Genomic DNA, 27,184 nt, shown 5'->3' on the forward strand with positions numbered 1-27,184 from the left:
CGTTAGACCATAGTTCATGTACATAATCCCATTAGAGAAATAAAGTGTTAATCTACAGTATTACAGAGATAAGGAGCTAAATACCAATCCTAGCATTAATTCTATGGGCAGATTTCAGGATTAAAACTGATTTATTTCCAAAAGCTTTTAGTTTAGGAGTTTCAGTTTTTATCGTATATAAAAATGTCAATCTTACAAGGAGATTCCGTAAAAAAACTAATAAAAGCAAAAAATGTACAGCTTGCTTTAATTATAGAGATAGTTGATGATAAAGGAATTTTCTCTAAAAAACTGAGGAATGAGGCTGGCATTCGGAGATGAAGATAACGAGGTTCTTAACGAAATGGACTGTTACTGAACACTGACATATTACATTCAGGGGAATACGTGTACTAAACTGTAAGCAAAATCGTAAAATTTTTAAAACTACAAGGACATCAATTTCTCTCTCTTTTTCTTTTTTTTTTTAGTACCACACCCGCAACATATGGAAGTTCCTAGGCTAGGGGTCGAATCAGAGCTACAGGTGCTGGCTTATGCCACAGCCACAGCAGCATCAGATCCAAGCTTCGTCTGTGACCTACACCACAGCTCACGGCAATGCTGGATCTTTAACCCACTGAGTGGGGCCAGGGACTGAACCAGCGTCCTCATGGATGCCAGTCAGGTTCATTACCACTAAGCCACAATGGGAACTTCATTTTTACTACATTCTAACTCTGAAAACTAGTAATCCATCTATGCTGTAAATGGTAACTCTGAATCACTCAAAACACTATTTGCCACAAATAGCCAATTCATAGATTATGCTGGATGGAAATTTCATAACATATCTAATCATTTCAGATAAAATGAACACTTATTGGCTTGTTCCATCCTCCAGCAAAAAAAAAGGAAATGCTGGAGTTCCCACTGTGGCACAGTAGGTTAAGAATCTGACTATAGCAGAAAAAATAAAAGTCATTATAAAGAAACTGACTGTAGAGGCTTAGGTCACTGTGCAAGCACAGGTTTGATCCCCAACCTGGTGCAATGGGCTAAAGGATCCAGCATTGACACAGCTGCAGCATAAATCACAGTTGCAGCTAAGACTGAATCCCTGACTTTCCACATGCTATGGGTGCAGCCACAAAAAGAAAAACCAAAAAAAAAACTTACTGAATGTCTTCTCTATTAGGAATAGCAGTACACAAAGAAGGTAGCTACTGTTTATTAAGTACTTAATATATACAGAACTAATACTGGAAAAAAAGAGAAAACAACCACTTCTCTGATTCCCCCAAACTCTAAAGTAAAAATATACAGAGGGAAAAAATGAAAGAAAATGCACTGTGTCACATTTCATTATGCCCAGCAAACTGGCATTGTTTATAAACACTTGAAGCAAGAAAGTAGGTCAACAATGTAAAAAATGTTAATGGTGTTAAGTTAGAATACTGAAGCAAAACATTCAAAATAATAATTATAATAAAAAATAAAAGTGCTTATTGCCTGGGTTCTAATAAAAAATATAAACAAAATAATGATGCCTAAAATATTTGGATAGTACTTTACTAATTTTATAAGTAACTACTGTTTTCTGTTTTTGTTTTGCTTTTTTTAGGGCCGCATATAGAAGTTCCCAGGCTAGGGTTGAATTGGAGCTACAGCTGCCAGTGTACACCACAGCCATAGCAACATAGGATCCAAGTCTCATCTGTGACCTACAACCACAGCTCATGGCAACACCAGATCCTTAACCCACTGATCGGGGCCACAGATTGAAGCCGCATCCTCATGGATACTAGTCAGATTTGTTACCGCTGAGCCACAAGGGGAATTCCCTTACTACTGTTTTTATAGCTAGCAATTATTATAAAAGCAGGTTGGAACCTTATCGTTACAAATAATTAATTTAAAATCACCTTTAAATTTAAATTGTCCTCATTCTCATGCACTCACAGAAAACAAAGGGTAGTTCTTTGCCAGTGGGTGGGGGAAGATTGATACACTGGTAAATGTCTAGCTAGATTGATGAAGGAAAAAAAAGTCACAAATTACCAGTATCAGGAATGAAAATGAGAATATTTGAACAGATCCTACAGACATTAAAAGAATATTATGAATAATTTGATGCCAATAAATTTAAATCTTGGATAAAATTGCACAGTTATCAAAATCAATACAAGAAGAAACAGAAACTGACTAGCCCTATACATATGTTTAGAAGTTGAGGGAGTTCCCGTCGTGGCTCAGTGGTTAACGAATCCGACTAGGAACCATGAGGTTGCGGGTTCGGTCCCTGCCCTTGCTCAGTGGGTTAAGGATCCGGCGTTGCCGTGAGCTGTGGTGTAGGTTGCAGACGCGGCTCAGATCCAGCGTTGCTGTGGCTCTGGTGTGGGCTGGTGGCTACAGCTCCGATTCAACCCCTAGCCTGGGAACCTCCGTATGCCGCGGGAGCGGCCCAAGAAATAGCAACAACAACAACAAAAAAAGACAAAAAAAATAAATAAAAGTTGAAAGTGTAATTTAAAACCTTCCCACAGGAGTTCCCGGTAGCCTAGTGGTTAAGGATCCATCATTGTCACTGACATAACTCGGGTTCAGTCCCTAGCCTGGCAACTTCTGCTCCTGGCCTACACGGCTTCACTAGTTAATTATAGCAAATAGTTAAGGAAAAAAAATAATGCCAGTCTTACCCAAACTTTCAGAAAATAGGAAAAGGAAATGGTTCTCAAATCATTTTCCCTTAAAAGAAAAAAAAATGTTACGGAGTTCCTGTTGTGGCTCAGTGGTGATGAACTTGACTAGTACCCATGAGGATGAAGGTTCAATCCCTGGCCTCGCTCAGTGGGTTAAGGATCTGGCATTGCTGTGAACTATGGTATAGGTAGCAGATGTGGCTCAAATCTGGTGTTGCTGTGGCTGTGGTGTAGGTTGGCAGCTGCAGCTCCCATTCTACCCCTAGACTGGGAAATTTCATACACCACAGGTGTGGCCCTAAAAAGAAAAAAAAAAAGCCAAGTCATTATATGAAGCCAGCACTACCCTCAAACCAAAATTAGACAGACATTACAAGAAAACTATTAACCAATACCTGAACATAAGGCAAAATCTTTCAACCAAGTACCAGCAAATCAAATTTGCCAATATATTCTTTTTAAAGTACATGACCAAGCAAGATTTATTCCAGGAATGCAAGGTTGGTTTAACACTCAGAAAACAATGAATGCGATTCATCCTTTTAACAGATTTAAAAAAAGAAAAAACAAGAGTTCCATCATGGCTCAGCAGAAATGAATCTGATTAGCATCCATGAAGATACAGGTTCGATCCCTGGCTTTGCTCAGTGATTTAAGGATCTGGCATTGCCATGAGCTATGCTGTAGGTCGAAGATGTGGCTTGGACCCCACGTTGCTGTGGCTGTGGTGTAGGCCAGCAGCTACTGCTCCAATTAGACCCCTGGCCTGGGAACTTCCATAGCCGTGGGTGCAGCTCTAAAAAGACCAAAAAAAAAATTTTTTTTTAATTAAAAAAAGAAGAAAAAAAATATGATCCTCTCAACTGAGGCAAAGAAACATTTGATGAAATTGAGCACTCATTCACATTAAAAAAAACTCAGAAAACTTAAGAATGAAAGGGAACTTCCTCAATGCTGATAAAAAATACCTATAAAAAACCTACATCATACTTAATCATGAAAAACTGAACATTCTCACCCTAGGATCAAGAATATACAAGACGGTCCATTCTCAGCACTTCTGTTCAATATGACACTAAGGTTTTAGTGCGATAAGGCCAAAAACATTTTTTAATATAAGATATAAAGATATATAGCCTAGAAAAGAAAATCATTTGCAGATGATATGATCATACATATAGACAGTTCTAAATAATCTATAAAAGAGCTACTAAAACTAATAAGCCAATTAAGCAAGTCACCATATACAAAAATAAACTGCATCCCCAAATGCCAATGACAAAAAAAACCCCAGAAAATGAAATTTAAAGCACCATTTACAGCTCCATGAAATATGAAAATACTTAACAGATAAATGTAACAAAATATGTATAAGAACTTTACATCAAAAATCACAAAAAAAAAATTTGCTAAAAGATACTAAAAAAGATTAGGTGGAGTTCCCATTGTGGCTCAGAGGTAACAAACCCTACCAAACAGGACTAGTATCCATGAGGACTCGGTTCGATCCCTGGCCTCACTCAGTGGGTTAAGGATTCAGAGTTGCCTTGAGCTGTGGTGTAGGTCGCAGATGTGGCTCAGACTCCACATTGCTGTGGCTGTGGTATAAGCCAGCAGCTACAGCTCCAATTCAGCCCTTAGCTTGGGAATTTCCATATGCTGCAGGTGCAGCCCTAATAATCAAAATTCCACCAGGCTTTTTTGAGAAACTGATAAGCTTATTCTAAAATTTATATAGAAATGTGAAAGACCTAGAATATCAAAGCAATTTGAAAAAAAGAATAAAGTTAGAGACTTTAACACTACCTAACTTTAAGACTGATTATAAACCTAGAATAATCAGTCAAGTCCATATGATATTCACTTAGATCAATGGAACAGAATGTCGACAGACTAATACATATTAGTCAATATATTCACAAGATATATAACTGACAAAGGACTAGTATTCAGAATATAAAAGAACTTCTATAACTTGGACATCTGAATAGGCACTTCACAACAGAAACACAAAGAGCCAATAAGTGGATGAAGATTTTCAACATCACCACTTAACAGAGAAATACAAAGTAGAACGACAGTGAAATAATACCACATATTCACTAGAATGACCAAAATTCAAAGGACTGAGAGTATCAAGTGTTGTAAGGAGTGGAACAACTGGAGTTCTCATGTTTGTGGGTAGGAATTTAAAGTGGTATCACTACTTTGAAAAACCATTTGACAGTTTCCTCTAAGGTAAACATAATCTGGCAATTACACTCCTAAGTATTTACCCAGGAAAAATAAAAATATACATCAACAAAAAGACTTGTATACAAATGTTCACAACAGCTTTACCCACAAGAGCTACAAACTGGAAAAACCCAAATGCCCATCAACAGATAAATGGATAAACGAACTGTGGTTTACAAAGAAAGGACTACTATTTGGCCTTCCCTCCAGAAAAAAAGTAGTTTAAAGAGAAACGAGAATTTCCTAATGTTGACTGATTAACATCACAGGTAATAAGACCTATCAACATTATGTACCCCTGACATCATGCTCTAAGAAGGGCATATTGCTTCTTTGGTATTCTTCCCATATATGCTTAATATTTCAAACTATTCATAAAAAAGCATGAGACAAACCCAAATTGTGGAACATCCTACAAAACTACCTAACCAGTATTCTCCAAAAGTGTCAAAGCAATGAAAGACATGAAAGACTTAGGAAGTGTCACGAAGGGACAAGGAGAATATGACAACTAAATGCAATGTGAGATTCTGGTTTAGATCTTGGATTAGAATAAAGGTTTAGTGTAAAAACTGAATAAAGTCTGTAGTTTAACAGTACCGTACTAATGTTAATTTCTTAGTTTTTATAATTATGCTATAATCAACCACGGTCAAGTAAGATGACCATCAGAAGAGAGAAAAAGTAAATTTTTGTACCTCCTCCCTAGGTCTAAAAATATTTCAAAATAAAAAGTTTAAAAAATTAGGGGTTAAAAAAAAGAATGAACTACCTACTGACAGACACAACATGAATGAATTACAAAAACATGCTGAGCAAAAGAAGACAAAAACAAGAGTACATTAGTGTATGATTCCATTTACATGAAATTCTGAAAAAGGTAAAATTAATCTGTTGTGACAAAAAGCCCTGGGGCAAAGAACAGGGCAGGAGAGAGAAGTGCCTTCAAAAAGGCAATAAGGGGGGAGTTCCCGTCGTGGCTCAGTGGTTAACGAATCCGACTGAGAACCATGAGGTTGCGGGTTCGGTCCCTGCCCTTGCTCAGTGGGTTAATGATCCGGCGTCGCCGTGAGCTGTGGTGTAGGTTGCAGACGCGGCTCGGACCCCGCGTTGCTGTGGCTCTGGCATAGGCCGGTGGCTACAGCTCCAATTGGACCCCTAGCCTGGGAACCTCCATATGCCGTGGGAGCAGCCCAAGAAATAGCAATAACAACAACAACAAAAAACAAACGACAAAAAAATAAATAAATAAATAAAATAAAATTAAAAAAAAAAAAAAAAGGCAATGAGGGAAGTTCCCACTGTGGCTCAAAGGGATCAGTGGTATCTCTGCAATGTCAGGATGCAGGTTTGATCCCTGACCCAGCACAGGGGTTAAAGGATCCCATGTTGCTGCAGCTGAATCTCCACATGCCTCAGAGCGGCCCAAAAAAGAAAAAAGTGGTTACAAAGGCATATACATTTTGTAAAACTCAATCTATTTACTTAAAACGTATTTTATTGTAGTAATTTAATCCTCAATGAAGTTTACTAAACTTTTAAAAATAAGTTCATATTTAAAAGTATTTAACTTAGGAGTTCCCATTGTGGCTCAGTGGTTAACGAATCTGACTGGAAACCATGAGGTTGCAGGTTCAGTCCCTGGCCTTGCTCAGTGGGTTAAGGATCCAGCGTTGTCATGAGCTGTGGTGTAGGTCGCAGACGCGGCTCGTATCCCATGTGGCTATGGCTCCGGTGTAGGCTGGTGGCTACAGCTCCGATTAGATCCTTAGCCTGGGAACCTCCATATGCTGTGGGACCGGCCCTAGAAAAGGCAAAAAAAAAAAAAAAAAATATATATATATATATATATATATATAAAAGAAAAGTATTTAATTTGAAAAATTAGTATATATTTTATACTGAGTAAAGTACTATGACTGACTCAAACTCATATATTAAAACTTATGCACATAAACTGTTCATTTGATAAATATTTACTGAGCAACTACTATATGCCAGGTTTTAGGCACAAGGGATATAAATGCGAAAAAGAAAGCCTTCACCCTTGAGGAACTCTCAGGCCAAAGAGGAGACAGCAAGTGAACAAAAGCTTTAAGTGACATACGAACTGCTCCGTGGAATGACATACCACGGTATCAGGATTACACGGAGAAGACACTTCAGAAAAAATACAGGCCCTTCCCAGGAACTCATCCTGTGAGGCTAATTATACTTATTTTAGGGATATTTATCACAAATACTCAAAGCTTTCAAAGAATACTCCTTTTAGTCTTGTCTCTGTACCTCTGTACCTCTGTACCTCACAGCACACGATGAAAAGTCCTTAGCACTTCAAGGGTATGGGTTGTCTGGTTTTTGTTTTTATTTTTTATTTTTTTACTTTTTTGTCTTTTTAGGGCCACACCTACGGCATATGGAGGTTCCTAGACTAGGGGTCAAATCGGAGCTACAGCCGCCAGTTTACACCACAGCTTACGGCAATGCCAGATCCATAACCCACTGAGTAAGGTCGGAGATCGAATTTTTTTTTTTTGTCTGCACCCATGACATGCAGAAGTTCCTGGCCAGGGATCGAACTCAAGCCAGAGCAGCAACATAAGCCACAGAAGTGACAACGCCGGATCCTGAACTCCCTGAGTTACCAGAGAACTTCCTGTTTGTTTTTCTGAATAACCAAAAGATATTTACAGATAAATTTAATGAATACCACTCTGGAAAACAGATGAGAGTATGAAGTCAAGAAACTTGTCTTCCTAAGGGCTTTATGAAGTGAAGGCCATACCACAAGGACAGTAACAATGTTTTTCATCCAACATAGACTAGCTGGAATAATATATAGTCTCTCAAGGGGCTACTTTAAAGAGCTCTGCCCTTATGAATGCTTAGGTCTTGGTTTGTCCAGGATGGGGAGGTGCTTATTACTTTGAAATCATATCTCACTATAAGCTGCCATTATTAAAAATGATAATGTAAACTTATTACATACATATATATACATATATGCTGAGGTTTGAATATTATTAGTTCAGCTATATCACAGCTGATTGTCTTTAGACAAAGTCCTTAAAATCTTATCATCATCTGTAAAATGAAGATAGTAATATTATCTGCTTCATAGGGATTTTTTTAAAAATTAATAAGTTATGTGAATGAGATAATCAACATATTAAATAACCTATGTAAAACACTTAGAACAGGGTTTGGCATATAATAAATGTTATATATTTGGCACTTAACAATTACTTAGTAATAATTAACAATAACTTAGCAATGTTAATAATTACTATTATATATAAGGAAAGTATATTAGTATATAGACTAATAAGAGTATGAATTAAAATATAAAGTAGGATTATAAAAAAAGCACATTAAAAAAAGGTAGTCTTAAAGTTTAGAAAAGATTCAGTGACTTTTTCGCTAAACAAGAGAATTCATTGTTTAATTCTTCTGTGGGATATATAGGTTACATCAATGGTCAGTAACCAAATGCACTAGACACAATACAGGTTTCCAATAAATACTTCAATACTTATTCAATACAATGAGATTGTCTTAAAAACTGTGAAAAAAATTTTGTCATTTTTCAGCCCCATTAACTTCTCTCTCTACTTTAGTTAATATTCCTTATAGCTGCCAAACTACCTTGCCATTCTTTTCCCTGGAGAGCCAGAATTCTAGAAAGAAGAAAGACTGCAATATTTTCAATGGACAGCAGGGTCTACACTGAGATGCTCTATAATAACTTATATGGGGGAAAAGTATAGACATATGTATATGTATAACTGATTCACTTTGTTGTAAACATGAAGCAAATACAACACTGTAAATCAACTATACCACAATAAAAGTTTTAAAAAAAGATCTACACTGAGAAAGTACAGGGCTTCCAACTGCCTTCTGACAGGTATACATAATTGTCTGTGTCCAAAGCAAAAAAACATACAAGAATCTAAATGTTGCAAAAACATCTTTAAGACAATAGAAAACCAATAACAAAAAACATGGAGGAAAGAAATTCAAATCAAGTCAGTGTATATTTTTAATATATAACTTGTTTGGTAAAATATCATGCCTACATCTATGTGGCAAGTACATATAAACTGCATATGTTCATTTTTGTACATTTATATAATTCATTATATTTGTAGCCTAAATTGAATACCAAATTGGTATTTGTCTAATTGGAGATGGAAGTCAGTTTTCTAACAGTTCTATAAAAGGTCTATGAAGATAAGTGAATTTATACATTGTAAGGTTTTTGTGTACTTAAAGATAGTATTTACTAGAAAAAAATTTCTGAAAGATTCTTTTCTGAGGATCACAGTTGTAAACATGTACATGTACATACATATACGCACATGTGCTCATTCCTACTACCCAGTCCTTCATTCCTACTACCTTTTTTTTTTAGTTTAGGTTTGGGGGTTTTTTGGGGGGTCTTTTTTTTTTTTTTGGCCACACCTATGGCAGGTGGCAGTTCCTGGGACAGGGACTGAACCTATGCCAGAGCTGTGACAATGCAGGATCCTAACCTGCTGCACCACCAGGGAACGTCCTATAGGTTTTCTCTTTTTTTAATCGAAGTATACTTGATTTACAATGTTGTGTTAGTTTTGGGTGTATGGTAAAGTGATTCAGCTATACTATATACACACACACATATTATTTTTTAGATTATTTTCTTTTTTCCCTTTTTAGGGCTGCACCCACAACATATGGAAGTTCCCAGGCTAGGGGCTGAGTCAGAGCCACAGCCGCCAGCCTATACCACAGCCACAGCAATGCCAGATCCAAGCCGCATCTGTGACCTACCATGCAGCTTGTAGCAACATCAGATCATTAACCCACTTGGTGAGGCCAGGGATCAAACCCGCATCCTTATGGACACTATGTTGTGTTCATAACCTGATGAGCCACAATGGGAACTCCTCAGATTATTTTCTATTACAGGTTATTACAAGATATTAAAAAAATCTGATGGCACTTATGGTATAAGGAGGGATATAGTTCCCTGTGCTATATGGTAGATTCTTACTGTTCATCCATACTACTTCCTAAATCAAATGATATTTTTGCCAGATTGCAAATGTTTTAATAAAAATTTCATAAATTCTAAAAAGACGTTGCAACTATTGGCTAACACTGATTATTTCAAATATGGATCAGAGATAGGAAGGGAAAAAACAGCACAGTGCTATTTAAGATTTGACAATGAACAAAGCTAAAAATTATTTTTTCTTACAGTCTTTACAGAGTATGTATACAATCATTTCAATAGAAAATGAACACATTTTCCATTTGTCTTAAGAATAACATTAAAAATTTTAACTGAAGTTCCCATTGTGGCTCAGTGGAAACGAACCCAACTAGTATCCATGAGGATGCGGGTTTGATCCCTGGCCTTGCTCAGTGGGTTAAAGATGTGGCATTGCCGTGAGCTGTGGTGTAGGTCACAGACATGGCTCGGATCCTGTGTTGCTGTGGCTGTGCCTGTGGCGTAGGCCCACAACTATAGCTCCAATTTGACCCCTTGCCTCAGAACTTCAATTTGCCATGGGTGCAGGCCTAAAAAGACCAAAAAAAAAAAAAAAAATAACTGATGAAAGTTTACCTGTGATAGATACAAAATTCCATCCTTGAAGAATAGCTTATTAGAGTTAAAAGCCAAAAAAGTGCCCACATAAACACATTAATGTATAATCTCATCATGTCATTTCTTACCAGGGTCTCTAATATAATTTAGCACTTGTTCTACCTATCTGAACAACCTAAATCTCAAGGACATCTGGTAATTTCAATATTCACAAATCTCAAAGGAAACAGCATGATAAAAAGAGCTTCTGGCAGCTAAATACATGACTACATCAACAAATGTTTACTGAATGGCCTACTGTGTTAAATCCAAAGTAACAGTCCTTAAGCAATCAGAAAGTGCTACTCACCAGCAAGGGTATAATCCATATCAAAACCAAAACACTTAATTTTTTCCATGGCTAAACTTCGGTTCACAAACACCCTAAAGAAAGGAGTAAAAAGTAATATCTCATTAACACTGAAACAACAACAAAAAATGTTAAGTTCAATGGAATTATTTGGCTATCTTTGTAGATCTCATTTAAATATCAATATTGATTCATAATATAAATTATTCAAGTCCTCCTTATACCATAAGTGCCATCAGATTTTTTTAAATGTGAATTTTATTATTGTATCTTGATTTTAACAATGCCATGTACTCAAGATTTCAGAGAATCAGCTCTCCTTTTCTAAGTCTGATCCCATAAAATGAACTTCTTTCTGAGATTTTATAATTTGTTCCTTTATTTGTAATTTACTCAGTAAACAGAGGTTCATTTAATGCTTACTATATGCCAGACACTAAAGACATAAATGTAAACACATTCATTCAACAAATACTTCCTGAATGTCTACTATATGAAGGTACTGTGATATGGCAGAGCACAAAAGAGTACCTGCCCTCATAGAACTTCTTTTTTAACTTATAATCTCTATCCTTGATGAATTTAGCCTAGCAGGGGAAAGACTTAAGGAAACAATTACAGCAGTTCAATAAATGCTATAAAATACATTGGAGGAGGGAGTTCCTGTTGTGGCTCAGTGGTAACGAACCCAACTAGTATCCATGAGGACCCGGGTTCAATCCTCACTCAATGAGTTAAGGATCCGGTGTTGCCATGAGCTGTGGTGTAGGTCTCAGATGCAGCTTGAATCTGGCGTTGCTCTAGCTGTGTTGTAGGCTGGCAACTGCAGCTCCGATTCAACCCCTAGCTTGGGAACTTCCACATGCTGTGGGTGCAGCCTTAAAAAGACCAAAAATAAATAAATAAAATTTTTTTAATGCAGGAGAGAGTATGTGTTGTTTAGCTCAGGAAAGATTTTTGAGCCGGATCTTAAAACAATCAGAAGTTTTTCAATAGGACAAAGCAAAAAGGCATTCAAGACAGAATAATAAAGACCAGGTGTGTAGTGAACCACAAAATATTTACTGTGGCTCAAGCTGGTTTTTCTTTGGTTTTGCTTTTCTGCTTTTTCTTTTTTTTCAAATGGAAGTTCTTCTGAGGAGTAGGGAAAGAGTTAATAAAGGTTATACAGCTGAAAAGAATAGCAGCGGTCAAAATAATGAAGACTTTGTATCCACACTAGAGAGTTTGGACTTTATCATGGAGGCAAAAACAAATTATCAGATTTTGATGAAATGAAATAATTAGATTCAAATTTCAGAAAGATCACTATGAACACAGGGAAGACTAAACATATAACAGTATGGTGGATCATCAACATGACGGTGTTTCGGGGTTTTAGTCAACTCTGAAAACAAGGATACCCCTCCACCTGATCCCCAAGTTTGGTGGCCAAAATTATCAAATGGTTTGTCTTCCTTTTACCAAACTTTATCTTTGCCTTCATTTCATAAGTAACTGTGAGAAATGAGAATGCTACAAATCAGCCAGGAAACTTGGTAAAAATAAAGATGTCTGGGCTGGGCTTTCCCTCATTAACAATCTAGGTCAGTAGTCTCCAAAGAGGAGTGACTGCTTGTGGGGATACGGAAGACTCCTCAGGGATACTGAAGAAAATACTACACCATCTATTCAAATTTATCTCATCATTTAAAAACGTCTAATTTGTGCTTATTTTCTACTATATACAAGTAAGAACAGTAGCATAGATAACTTATAAATAAGTACACACAGGGATGAATGTTCCATATTTTAACTGATGAAATACTCAAGACTTTGGAAACCAATGATCTAGGTAATGACTTATTTTTAAACGCTTCAATTATTACTGCATTAAATTTTAAAAGAAAACTCTTTGGAGTTCCCTAGTGGCTTAGTGGGTTAAGGATCTAGCACTGTCACTACTGTGGCTTGGGTTAGAGCTACGGCACAGGTTCAATGCCTGGCCGGGAAACTTCTGCATGCCACGGGAGTAGCCAAAAAAACCAAAAAAACAAAAACATAACCAACAAACTTTTCCTCCCATCTCAGAATGTATGCACCAATTTTAATTTTTTTTTTTTTTTTTTTTTTTTTGCTATTTCTTGGGCCGCTCCCGCGGCATATGGAGGTTCCCAGGCTAGGGGTCGAATCGGAGCTGTAGCCACCATCCTACGCCAGAGCCACAGCAACGCGGGATCCACAGCAACGCGGGATCCGAGCTGCGTCTGCAATCTACACCACAGCTCACGGCAACGCCGGATCGTCAACCCACTGAGCAAGGGCAGGGACCAAACCCACAACCTCATGGTTCCTAGTCGGATTCGTTAACCACTGCGCCACGATGGGAACTCCTATGCACCAATTTTAAATGCAGACAAATAATTAAATATTTTCTTTAAAAACATTTAAATTGGGGATTTAAAAATCAGTATGTCCTTGGAGTTCCTGCTGTGGTGCAATGGGTTTGGTGGCGTCTCTGCAGTACCAGGATGCAGGTTCCATCCCTGGCCTGGCACAGTGGGTTAAAGGATTCCAGTGTTAATACAGCTGTGGCGTAGACTGCAACTATGGCTCAGATCTGATCCCCTGCCCAGGAACTCCATACGATGCAGGGCAGCTAAAAAAGAAAATAAAAAATCAGTAAGTCCTTGAATTCGGAAATGTTATCTTCTAAAAAATACGAAAATCCTAACTTATAGTATGCTATGCACACTAGATTAGCTCTATTAAACTCTTAGTTCCTGAGAGAAATGTTATATAAAATACTTCTATTTTCTTTCCCTATGAAAATCTGGTTTTCTAGAAAATCAACATTTACCTTGACTGAGTTAAAATGGAAGGCAGGGGGAGAAAAGAGTAGTGGATAGATGAAAGATACAGAGAACTAGGGATAAACAACACCCACCCAAATTTTTCTTTAAATACCCCACAATGCCAAATATATCACAAGACCCTTCTACCACTTCACCAAACTTCACTCTTTCTACTAATGAGAGCATCTACTTTATAATCACCTTTTTCCAGTTATATAAATCTTTATAAAGGCACAAGTGAGGGAAAAGACACCAAGTAATGGTTTTAACTCTGGAAACACACAAAAGCCGAGGCTTTTAAAATACACTCTCAATTCAGGCTAGGGGGCCAACTGGATCAAATCCTTGATCAGAGCCCAAACAGCTGACAGGCCTAAAATATTCTATGGGAATTCACACAGGAACAGACTGGAAGATTTTTCTATCTGGAGGAGATATATGTGGTACCACATAATAAAAGAAATAGCTGTGATCCTGATAAAAGAATGATGTAAGCTGGTTTTAGGCACAGCTAAAATCACAGGGAAAAGGATACTTTTGCTAATATTACTCAGTCACTGCTAAAGCTAGAAAGAAACTATAATAGACCCAGCTACACAGTTTGCCCGTTTCTTTCTTGTCCAGAAGAGCGGTTAAGCCTGTACTCCTTATCGTATTTTTTAAGGATACAGAAAAATATAATGTACCTTAGGTGTTACCCATAGGAACTCTGGGAATGACATAGATCAAGAACAAGAAAATCTATCGTTTCTGCTAAAATAATCACTGCCACCATTTCGAAATGTATAGAAATACTGAATTAATATGTTGTTTAACAGGAATTAACATAGTGTTATAGGTCAATTATACTTCAAAAACAAACAAAAAAAACTCACAGAAAAAGAGGTCAGATTTGTAGTTACCAGAGGAGGGAGAGGAAGGGGGAAATGAGATGAAGGTGATTAAACGTCCAGTTATAAGTTAAACAAGGATGAGGGATGTAAAGTACAACATGATAAATACAATAAACACTTCTGTATGTTACATATGAAAGTTGTTAGAAAATCCTAAGAGTTCAAATGACAAGGAACATTTTTTCTCTTTAACTTTGTATCTATAGGAGATGATGGATGTTCACTAGTGATAAACATTTCATAACATATGTAAGTCAAATCATGTATCCTGTACACCTTAAACTTATACAGTGCTGTAAGTCAATTCTAACTCAATAAAACTGGAAGAAAAAAATAAAATAATCACTGCTAAATATCTATCAAATCGCACTCTTTTCCTTTTGACTAGTCACTTTATTCAATCAACACGTTTGCTGGATGCAAATCAAAAAGCAGGTACCATTTTATGACCTGTATCCTAGAAGCTATCCTTTAGAGAATAGCCAAAACTAGGAAAGACTTTCTAGATGTCTAAAATTATAATGTAAGACATTTTTCTATGAAGCCAAATATCCTTTATCTTTTCATTTTCATTTAAAAGAAGTACCCTCACCCACGGAAGCAATTCCTGAACTTAAAAAAGTAACAATCACTCCCGTCTCCTAGTATAATTTATCCCTATTATGAAACACAAAGAAAAACCTCACATATACTCTCACCTCTCCTTTTCTTTCTCTGATTTATGCTATAAAACATGGGAGAAAGAGGCAATAGGGAATTAAACCTAATTCGTGTGTGAATGTTGAAAGTGTATTAGCAAAGCTATAATGACAAAATGGAACAGCTGCGTTGTAGAGCACTGCAATGATATATACGCTACGATTTGCAAAGATAAGAAACATTCAAATGCTCAAAGTATGCACTGACTTCAATAGAGAGGCAGCCTTGAGCCAGAAATACAGTCTTAAAGAGAAACTAATCTCTTGGCCTCAAACTAATGACTATTCTTTGTTATAATAAAAGAAAGTCAATATATAAATTAAAAGACTAGCTCATTGTCCCACCACACATTTAAAACAAAATGATTATATCTGCTTAGGAAACTCAAAATTTTCTATTGGTCTCAAGACCTTGACTGTGCCTTTGTCAATACCAGTTAACTTGTGTCACTTTTCTAAATTATTAACCAGTGGAACATATTCTATCTTCAAGAGCCTGAATATATTTGTGAAACGAATTTTCCAAAGCTTGCTTTAAATAAAGCACAAAGTTGCCACCCATGCTTTCTAGAATGACTGAACTAAGCATCCAACCTTAAAACACAACTATCATCCAGAAATTCCTATGAACTAAAGTCATTTGCAAGATACAGATTTGAGCTTTAAAACAAGAGACATGGTCTTTAGGAGACAGACCCAGGAACACTATAAAACCAGGCACAGATGTTAGCACAAAGACAAATATAACAGTTTTTACTATCATATAGCACTGCAGTAAAGCATAAAACTTGAAGAAATGCTATCCAAATAAATGCAGATATTAACCAAAAGAAAGAAGACTATTAATACAATGTGCTTCAAGAATAGGGAGCTAGTATTCTCACACTTAAGGAACACGAACATGCAATTTTCTCAATCTTTAATTTTGTAAATAGCAAACTCTTAATGGTTTTGAGATTTAACTCATAATTCAAAGCAGCATTACCTCATCTGTCACTGGTTGCCGTTCTGTAAAGTGTGAAACTATCTGAATCAACTAGTTCTTGAAGTCACATAACAAAATTCTTCAAGTCCCTAGTATAATTTTTTGTGTGTGACTTTAACCTTACTTCAAAAGACTGTTTTAGCCTGAACCAGGCCCCTCAACGGCATGTATCTTCTGAGACAGTGTTGAAGAAACACCTCTGTGTCTAATTTAACTTGTCATTGGATATCACTGTTGCTCCACACAAATCCATTTGGAATAGAATTTCTTTGGCACTAGTGAACTTTATCCCTGGCTCCTCCCCTTGCCGAGGAGTCACAATTTCCTGGCCAAAGGCCCAACGACAGTTATTGCAACAACAAATGAGACTGAGGATACAAGAAAAAAAATCTTAGGCATGTTTTGGTTATGGCCTTGTGTAATTATATACTCAAAGTTTGTTGAAATCAAAGAAAAGAAAAACAAGTGGTTTTCAAAGAGCACAAATTTAGATCACCAACCAAATGTGTGTGTTTACTTAACAGAAAAATGTTGTAATGTGGATTTTTGTTGAAAATCTAAGTATCTGTCTCCCCAAACTACTTTCTGTTTCTGCTATTGGCACTCTCATTTTCCCCCTCATTTTCCCCCTCAAATCAGGTTAACATCTTTTGATTCTTCCCTCTCTCTCAAACCCACACCTCACTCGCCTTCCTTTTAATTTCCAAATGTCTCTAAAGCAGCCAGCTCTTCCATTCAATTCACACTGCTAACAGCCTGTCCAGGTCCTCATTAACTCTTCAGCAATCACCTCCCATCTTCTCTGCCTGCGCACAAATACCAAATTCACCACTCTGAAGGAGTGCTACTCAAAGTGTGGTCCACAGGTCAATGCTGGTTTGTGAAGTGTTGTTACTAATCGTGACAGGATACACACAGAAACTGCAAGTATTTAGAAATTTTGATAGCAATTTGACAGAAAAATGTTGTTTGTTGAATGTAGTGACAAAAAACGTACACTTACATTTTATGTATCTTCATTTTTCTAGTAATTCATTTTTATTTTATTTTGTATCAAGTTGAAACAACGGAAATTAAAAAAAAAAAAAACAATCCAATATAGATGAGAAGCACTATCCTAATGCTCAGCTCTAATCATGTTGCTCTCCTGCTTAATCATCTTTAGAAATTCCTTACTACCTGCCAAAACTAATACATTCCAAATTTTTGTATCTTCAAGGAGTTCAAAGCCTTTCACTATCTTTCTAAAATCAGTTTTACCTCATGTTGCTCCACATCACACACCATTTACTCTAATAATCAAAATTAACCGTTGCTATTTCCTAAGTGTTCTGAAGCTTTGTTTATAGTTTCCCATACCTGAAATGTCCTCCTCAGTTATCGCTATCTTATTTTTCAAGACCCAGAAATCTCAGGCGATTTCTTTAAGAAACTATTCCAGCCATGCCACAGAACTGTGTAACAGTGATGCCTCTGGATCTCAGATTACTTTTCTAGTTAATGAACGAGATCTCACCAACAATTAAAATTCTATAAAGTTGTGAACCACGTGAGCAGTATGAATATTCAAAACCCTTTATTTTGGCACTTACTACATTTTATCATATAAATATTTACTGGTTTATAAACTTTGAGACAGGATGTATTGCCTTCCCAACAACTAGCATGGGGCCTGGTAAAGACCTGACACAATTTTTAACTGAACTAAAAACTAAACTAAAAACTTAATAGCAATTAGTGGTTGCCAAAGGCTGTGGCAAAGAGGGACTGGGGAATTTCTTTGGGGGGAAAATAAAAATGTTCTAAAATTAGATAGTGGTGTTGGTTGCACAACTCCTATAAATATACCAAAATCATTTAACTGTACTCTTTAAAGTACAGTTAAATGAACTGAATGGTAGGTATGTAAACTATATCTCAATAAAGCTGTTATTCAAAAAACATAATGTGGAGTTCCTGCTGTGGCCCAGCAGAAATGAATCTGACTAGCATCTATGAGGATGCAGGTTCGATCCCTGGCCTTGCTCAGTGGCTTAAGGATGTAGTGTTGCCTTAAGCTGTGGTGTAGGTCGCAGATGCAGCTCGGATCCTGTGTGGCTATGGCTGTGGCGTAGGCCGGCAGCTACAGCTTCTGATTTGACCCCTAGCCTGGGAACCTCCATATGCCTTGGGTGCGGCTCAAAAAAGACAAAAAAATTAAAAAAATAAAAAACATAATGGCAAAACCTCTGTCTGCCCATTTATGTTCCCATTTTTCAGTACAAGAATGCTGGTGATCTTATAAAAAAAAAAAAAGCAAAAAATTTCTAATTTATGAAATGGATTCTTAAAAACTGAAAGTTCAAATGTCATGGATATACAGACACAACAAGAAATTTTAGACTGGATTACAAAAGCGAAAGTCATTTAGTAGCATTAGTTCTTTTCTCTTCCACAAATTTCCAGCCAATAACTTCTTATTGTATTGACTGAATATTTTCTCTGAGGAACATCCTTAGGAGGGATACACTGTATCAGATTACACAATGAAATGGAGTTCCCTGGTGGCTCAAGGATCTGGTGTTGTCACTGCTGTGGCGTAGGTTCAATCCCTGGTCCAGGAACTTCCACATGATGCTGGTATGGCAAAAAAAAAAAAAAAAAAAAAAAAAGATGTGCCATGAGAACAGCACCTTGTGCTTTAAAAGTCTGAACAAGCATATTATCATTTCTAAAATAATAAATGATTAATTATAATACTAATTTTTCTCACTCCAATACTCAATATAAAAAAGTTCTAGTGAAAAGAAGTGAGTATGGAGGCATGAAGAAAACAAAATTAAAGATGATTAAAATTTAAAATGTCATCAATTGTAAAAATTCACCCATATTATATACCACTAAGAAAAGGCAATGGGGAATTCCTGCCGTGGCGCAGCGGAAACGAATTCAACTAGGAACCATGAGGTTGTGGGTTCGACCCTTGGCCCTGCTCAGTGGGTTAAGGATCCAGTATTGCTGCAAGCTGTGGTGTAGGTCGGCAGCTGTAGCTCCGATTAGATCCCTAGCCTGGGAACCTCCATATGATGTGGATGCGGCTCTAAAAAGACCTAAGACAAAAAAAAAAAAAAAAAGGCAATGGGTATGGATGCCCAGGAAAAGTTAGAGCCTCATAAAGCTAGAATTATCAAAGGGCTATACCCATAACACCAGGAAAAAGGAGAAATAAATCTGCAACATAGAAAGCACTCAAGGACATTTGTACATCTCAGCTTCGACACTGAGTCCAGGAAGAGGAAAAACCTCTCCCCTGAGAATTTGAACTACTAAGGTAGGTTTGTGGTCTGAATTTATACTAATAGTGTGGTTTAATATTGCCCCAAGTGACTACTGAAAGAAATAAAATCCTCTCTAGAAGAATTTTTTAAAATTTATTTTATTTTTTTCTTTTCATGGCCACACCTGTGCATATTGGAAGTTTCCCGGCCAGGGGTCAAATGGGAACTGTAGCTGTGGCCTATGCCACAGCTTACGGCAATGCTGGGTCCTTAACCTGCTGAGCCACAATGGGAACTACGCCAGAAGAATTCAAGTTAATTCTAGGTAGCATATTACCAGTCAATGCCCAAATTCAGAGATGTCTAAATGTGAAAAAATGTGTACCTTAAAAGTGATAAAAGACAGAGTAGTGATCACACTCTCTTTCCCTTTAAAGCATACTTTAAAGAGATTCTCTTTAAGAAAGACACATTAAAATGCCCTTCACCTTCATTCTTAAATGAAGAAACTGCAGTGATGAGAGCAGGATGGTGAAGAATAAAAAAGAGGACTAACAAATGAAGAATACATAAATTAAGAGAGAAACCAGAAACCTCAGTACTTCTGAAAATAAAGTTACTGTTCAAAACCTCAGTTTAATTAAAAAATTTTTTGCAATCTTTTTTTCCTATTCCCCCTAAATTCTTTTTTATATTTTCTCCCCAATTTTTAAAGACCAAGGCATAAAGGATAATTTATGAAATGAAGCAAAATATTAAGGTTGAATTAAATGGGATAAAAATTAGAGAAGAAAATATGTTTATCATTAGGCCAAATTAACCAATGCACTGACTGTGCCTATAATGGAAAAGACAGGTCAAAATCCAGAATTTAAAATAAAAGCAAATGATAAAACTAGTTTTGGCCTCTTACCTAAAATATGAGAGCTCTAGTAACAAAAGGTATTCTAATTGCTCTAGAGGACTTGCATTTTTTTTCCTGCATTACACATCCTAAGAAACCTATATTTTCCCAAAATATTCCTTTGAATATGTATAAATAATAACCATTTTATTTACAAAATTTCAACTAACAAGTTGAGGAGCTTCTCAAGTCTCATTCTTCCTCCAATTTTACTGAGGTATAATTTACTTAAAATAAAATTCATCCATTTTAAGTGTGAATTTGGTGAGTTGTGGCAATTATATATACTCATGTAACAACTACCACAAAAACCCAAATATTCCTTTCATGTCTTTTATGCAAAACTCTCCCTCATCTGTGGCCCCAAGCCACCACTGATCTATGTTTTCTGTCACAACAGTTTCTATGTAAGTGGAATCAAACACCATATAGTCAATCTGTATGTCGTCTCTTTTTCTTTTCTTTTTCTTTTTTTTGGTCTTTTTGCCATTTCTTGGGCCGCTCCTACGGCACATGGAGGTTCCCAGGCTAGGGGTCCAATCGGAGCTGTAGCCACCGGCCTTCGCCAGAGCCACAGCAACGTGGGATCTGAGCCTCGTCTGCAACCTACATCACAGCTCACGGCAATGCCGGATCCTTAACCCACTGAGCAAGGCCAGGGATCGAACCCTCAACCTCATGGTTCCTAGTCGGGTTCGTAAACCACTGAGCATGATGGGAACTCCTCTTTTTCTTTATACAATACTTCTGAGACTCATTCATGTTGTTATATGTATCAAAAATTAATTCTTTTATTCTTGAGTAGTATTCTATCATATAAGCATACCACAATCTGTTTACTCATTCAGTTAATAGATATTTTGAGTTGTTCTCAGTTTTTGGCTATTGTAAATAATGATGTTATGAACACTCACATGCAAATCTGTGTGGATATAGGCTTTCATTTCTCTTGGAGTCAATATCTAAAAGTGGAATTATTAGTTATTTAGTAAGTATGTGTTTAACATCAAAAGACATTGCCAAAACTGTTTTTTTGTTTTGCATGCTCATCAGCAAGGCATGAGGGTTCCAGTTACTCCAAATTGTCAGTGTTTTTAGTTTTAGTCATTCTAGGGGATCTGCGGTGGTGTGTCAATGTGGTTTTAATTTGTATTTCCCTAATGACTAACGTTGTGGAGCTTCTTTTCAAGTGCTTTTCAGCCACTTCTTCCTCTGTGAAGAATCATTTTTAAGCTGGGTAGCTTGTTTCATTATTGTGTTATAAGAATTCTGCATATATTTTATTTTATTTCATTTCATTTTTTTTTTGCTTTTTAGGGCCGCACTGGCAGCATATGGACGTTCCCAGGCTAGGGGTCGAATCAGAGCTGCATCTGCTGGCCTACGACACAGCCACACCAGATCCAAGCCGAGTCTGCGACCCTACAGCTCACCGCAATGCTGGGTCCCCAACCCACTGAGCGAGGACAGGGATCAAACAAACCCACATTCTCATGGATACTAGTCAGATTCGTTTCCCCTGTGCCACAGCGGGAACTCCTCTTCATATATTTTAGATATAAGTCCTTTATCAGATACATATGTATTGAGGAAATTTTCTCCCAGTCTGTGGCTTGCCCTTTCATTTTCTTAATGTTACCTTTCAAAAAGCAGAGGGTTTTTTAAAAATTTTGAAGTTCAATTTATCAATTTTGTCCTTCATGTATTTTTTCCTAAGAAATCTTCACCTAAAAGGTCACAAACATTTTCACCTACACTTTACTTTTATATTTAGATCTATGATCCTTTCTGCTATTTTTTATATATGGTTGAAGAAAAGGTCAAGGTTCATTTTTTTTCTGTATGAACGTTTAGTTGTTCCAGCACATCTGTTAAAAAGACTACACTTTTACCATGGTCTCATTGCTGAAAATCAATTGACTATATATGTATGGGTCTACAAACTCCCCATTAGGTTTCATGATCTATATATATATCTATTCTTACGCTAATACCACACTGTCTCTTTTACCACAGGTTTACAAGGTTCCAGTACAATTTTTGTTGATTTAATTCTAATAACAGTCCTTTCTTATTACTATTAGGGAAATATCTCATAGAAATCAAAATATCACAAAAATTGTGTATATAAGAATTGTTTTCATCCCAAAGTAGAAAACTTATCCACTTATTTCTAAAGACAGCAAAGGAGAATAAAAGGTAATTAATTGACTTCATTTATATGATCCATGTATTTCAAGTGTACTTGTTCATTACCCATTCAGATAGCACAACAATTTCCCCAGGGGCCCCTAGAAATAAATCTAAAAGAATATTTCAGGCTTTACAGTGTTCTCTCACTTACACAGATTTCTTTCTAACCAGTTGTAACATATGCTTTACCATAGGGGAAAAAGTAGTACTAATTACTTCCCAAGAATTTTGCGTCTAGAATCTTCATAAACACTTTCTACTGAAAAACAAAATAAATCTACAAACCAGCTTTACAAACAACCACTTGAATAAACCTAATATTACCAGCATCCCTGATAATATTTATCATAAAAATTATTTAACAAAAGCTGCAAATTTGTAGCCAGTGCTGGAAGGAAAGAAAACATACAAACCTGAAGAGGCAATTCTCTCATATTTTCACACTTAAAGAACCTCAAAATTCTAGTGATGCCATGAGAGGTCTAAAAATAACACAGAATTATTTATACCCATGGCTCTTCTCTTTATTCGATAATGAGGCTTTAAAATAGCAGTAAAATGGGCCAATTTTATTTTGCTCATAATCAATACATGATTAGATTAAAATAAATTATAAACACAAGGCTCTGAAGCGACTTCAAAATTTCTATTAGAAAAAATAACTAGAAAATGAATTAAGAGCTTTGAGAAAATAAAAATTTAAGATGTACTGTATTTTTAAAGACTTATTTTTGAGAGCCCTATGTCTTATTTGATCAAAAGGAATGTTTCTCTCAAGTTAACCAGGTCTAGTTATGCTTAAAGGCTAGAAACGAGATAATTTACAGTATGCAGCTATTAACTTACATGTCACTTATTATAGTGGTCACAAAAAGAATATCAGTAATAATTCAGACTCTGAAACATAAGACAAAATAATATAAAGACAATAAAAAAGCTAGCATAGAACTATTTTATATTGCAAAATAAAGATGAATACGGGATTCCACTTGAAATTATGTTTTGTCTACACTGCCCAGAAAGAAATAATATCCTAAGACTGCTTTTCCATCTTTCACACCATTTTCTAAAGGTGCAAATTTTTAAATGCACTTGAATTTTTAAACTTCAGTCATTTCTATGTAAAATTCTTTGGTAAGACATCACTGTTTGCTTCTAATCTTCATAAACACTTTCTACTGAAAAACAAAATAAATTTACTACAGGGTAAACACAGTGCTTATATCTCACTAAATTTCTATTAAGATTATCCATTCTCAGTGCAGTCTTTCAAAATAGCAACAGTAACTTTACAGCAGATTACATGTGAAACACCAACAATGTAAGCTTTCGGCTGAATTTCTTTCAATCTCTCCCTCTCTCTCCACTCTCAGACTGGTAGCACTGCTTATTAATCTTCCAATTCACTCAGATAACTAGAACATCTCTTTGCTAAGAAAAATGAGGGGGAAAGAATAATAAACTCACTTACCCTTCCTTAGACATTCTCAAAGATCTACTTCCTCTGGAAGAGAATACAGGATCAACAAACAAGCTTCACTGATCTCTTGAGAACTGTAGCTCATTTGTTAAAGCAGAGAACTCAGGCCCTGAGAGGCCCAACAAATTCGGGCACAATGCCGAACCCTAACCAGGCAATATCTCAGATACCAATATCCTCAGCTTTAAAATACTTGAAAACCTAAGAATAATAGGAAAAAACTGGAGAGCAGGAAAAATAACTAATGGTCTGAACTGTCTAGGACTGGCCAGTTTAGGAAGGAGACAATCCAAATGGCAAGTTCCTGTAAGAGACAGGAATCGTTACTGGCAAACACACAGAAAAAGCAAATTTACCCCCTAATGAGGCCCGCCAACAGTACGCAAACAATGTGAGTTTCACAGAAGGGAGCAGCCCTAGTTAGTCCAAATCATTTAGTTTACTCTGGGAGAGAAAAAAAAAAAAAAAAATCAACAGGATACATAATACTTTGTTTTAATTATCAGTTTAGTTATTTCCTCCCTTAGAAAATGAACAATGTGAAGTACAAGAGAAGAAAGTGTTTATGTGCCGATCATATTACGGGAGGAACCTAAAGTATTTCCACACTGTGGTCTTTTTTCTGATCATTAACTGCTTTTAAGGAAAACATCTGTGTTCAAATAATTTACTCAATCGCCTGAAAATTTTAGCTCATGTGAAAAGAAATTTACTGATCTCTGGCATATGGGGGATAAACCCAGAACATTCTAAAGGTTAATTCCAAATCTCAGAGCAAGCTGAAGTTTGAAAGAAAAACATCTGCAACATTCCTGCCTCCTGACCAATATAATGCATAGAGATTATGCAACAGGGGGAGAAATAAACAAGTGTGCTAAACTCTAAGAACACTGAGATGGCAAATAAATCTTCCTAGTGGTTATTCACAAATAAAATATATATACTTTAAAGAAATACTACCTGAATTAAAATTTAATCTAAAAAACTTTAAATACTATCTACATATCTTACCATAAAGGTTTCTGTTAACTACAATGTTTAAATAGTCACCATGTACCTAAAAGCGCTACTAAATACTATAAATTCAAACTAAATTATTTTCAGTTTATTTAGAAAAAAACAGTATGGTGTAATGGCAAGAGAATGAGTACCAGAACAACTATGTTTAAATTCTGCTTCTCTGCTTTCTGGCTGAATAAGCTAATTAACCTAAGCCTGAGATTTTTTTATCTATGGAAGACAGATAACATCTGGTAGGGTTGAGGTCTACCATTTGTAAGTACTCAAAGAACTATTATAACTTGGAGGGGTTGGGGTACAGGGAAAACAATTGCTAAGCATTACCTCACCAAAATCTCTCTCGAAAAATACATTTTTAAAATCCAATTCTCAAAATATATGTGGATATGAAGGTCTTTCACTCTCCTCAAATCAAATTCCATAAACACAAGAATACAAGCTGAATGTGGAAAAATGATCTAATCCTTGAGAGTGCCAACTTCCCATGGCTTCCCTGGATTTCCAGCTCGTGGCATCACAGCTTAGTGTGGTGGAAATAAATGCAATTACTATTTTAAGACTTTACTACTTGTAAAGAGAAAGGAAAACAAAAATCTCCCTTGAACAGAGGGTATACACACTTATATGGGCTTTCTGTGCAAAAGAGAATGCGCTGTCTAAAGATGATTAGCTATTTCAAACTCAGTTCATATATTCAAGAAGTATTTATTAAATCTCTACGTGCCAGTGCCTATCAGTAATACAAAAACAAACATGACATCCTTGTTTTTTCGGAGTTCAAAGTCTAATGGAAGAGGCCCACGCACAAACAGTTAAAAAGTGGTGTGTAACTGTAGTTTTAGAGACATGCACAACAGAAGGGTGCATCTATATTCTCCTACTGAAAGGCAGGATGCTCGAGTTGTTGCTATTGTTAAACTGATGCTATGCTACTCACTTTATATATGTATTATCTTATTTAATACTCAAATAACTCTAAGAGGTAGAAATTATGACAATTTTAATAGATAATGAAACAAAGTTTATGGCAGTGAAATACTGTGATTCTAAAGAAATTAAACGGAATAATCCAAAATGCTAACCCAAGGCCCTGGCTCCTAACCACACCACTAAAATGATTACAAGGTGTTAATCAGACTAAGAAGAAAATGAGGCAGAGAACATTCCAACAGAAGAGAGACTATGAATGAAAAGCAGAGTGACACAGACCTTACGTTGTGTGGAAAATACCTAGAAACAGTTCAGAGTTGATGGGATACAGAATTTGAAGAAGGGAACTGTTCAAGATCAAAGTGGAGGAGTTCCTGTCGTGGCTCAGTGGTTAACAAATCCGACTAGGAACCATGAGGTTGTGGGTTCAATACCTGGCCTTGCTCAGTGGGTTAAGGATCTGGCTTTGCCGTGAGCTGTGATGTAGGTTGCAGACACAGCTCAGATCCCGCATTGGTGTGGCTCTGGTGTAGGCTAGTAGCTGCATCTCCAATTCAACCCCTAGCCTGCGAACCTCCATATGCCGCAAGATCAGCCCAAGAAATGGCAAAAAGACAAAAAAAAAAAAAAAAAAAAAAAGATGAAAGTGGAAAGAAAAAGATAGGTCCTTACAGGGTCTTAAATGCTATGTTAATAGGCTTAGATTTATCCTATAGCATGTTGGATATGATGCCACTTAAGGTTTTAAACAGGGTGATAAACATGATTTATACGGTAGATCTGAGGAGGACAAGGCCAAAGACAAAGAGACCTAAAGGGGATTACCTTCAGTAAACAAGGACAGTGATGATGGTGCCTGGACTAGCACCATCAGTTAGAAAAAGAAAAGGCCAGAATCGAGAAAGATTAGGAGGTTGTATTAAAGCACATACATGTGTGTGTTAGAATGCATTAATTAAAAGGGGACTAGAAGGATGATCTCCAAACTACTAGCGGTGTTTACCTATGAGAAAAAGAGAGGCGGATGAAAGGGTAAATGAAGGGGAACTTTCACATTTTATTCTATATATTTCTGTATTCCTGAATATTGGCACAGAAAGAATTTAGTTATCTATTACCTAAATAATTT

At 36.4% G+C, this 27,184-nt stretch overlaps 2 protein-coding genes and 1 long non-coding RNA gene across 26 annotated transcripts in view; 1 reads left to right on the plus strand and 2 right to left on the minus strand.

Moving 5' to 3' along the window:
• The window catches only part of PCGF6 (polycomb group ring finger 6), a 1,082,924-nt gene that overhangs the window by 898,025 nt on the left and 157,715 nt on the right, over positions 1–27,184 (minus strand). The window lies entirely within an intron of this gene.
• Positions 1–27,184, minus strand: part of NT5C2 (5'-nucleotidase, cytosolic II) — a 166,077-nt gene that overhangs the window by 40,098 nt on the left and 98,795 nt on the right. For 15 of the 24 annotated variants that reach the window (XM_084995304.1, XM_084995313.1, XM_084995305.1 and 12 more), the window contains one exon: positions 10,862–10,935. The exons of 5 other annotated variants lie outside the window; for them this stretch is intronic. In XM_084995304.1, the coding sequence (XP_084851430.1) occupies positions 10,862–10,935 (74 nt within the window). Of the gene's footprint in view, positions 1–10,861; positions 10,936–16,271; positions 16,456–24,096; positions 24,434–27,184 lie in introns of those variants that run through there. 4 more of the 24 variants (XM_084995318.1, XM_084995316.1, XM_084995319.1 and 1 more) reach the window with 2 other exon arrangements.
• On the plus strand, positions 448–6,086 carry LOC146397034 (uncharacterized). Its single transcript, XR_014826858.1, has 2 exons — positions 448–2,208; positions 2,496–6,086. It is a non-coding gene; the product is annotated as an uncharacterized LOC146397034 (long non-coding RNA).

The sequence above is a fragment of the Sus scrofa genome, chromosome 14 (genome assembly GCF_054392235.1).
Source record: "Sus scrofa isolate SSC_HxYL_T2T_F1_AM1 chromosome 14, Sscrofa_HxYL_maternal_Yorkshire_Landrace_v2.0, whole genome shotgun sequence".
Classification (NCBI taxonomy): Eukaryota; Metazoa; Chordata; class Mammalia; order Artiodactyla; family Suidae; genus Sus; species Sus scrofa.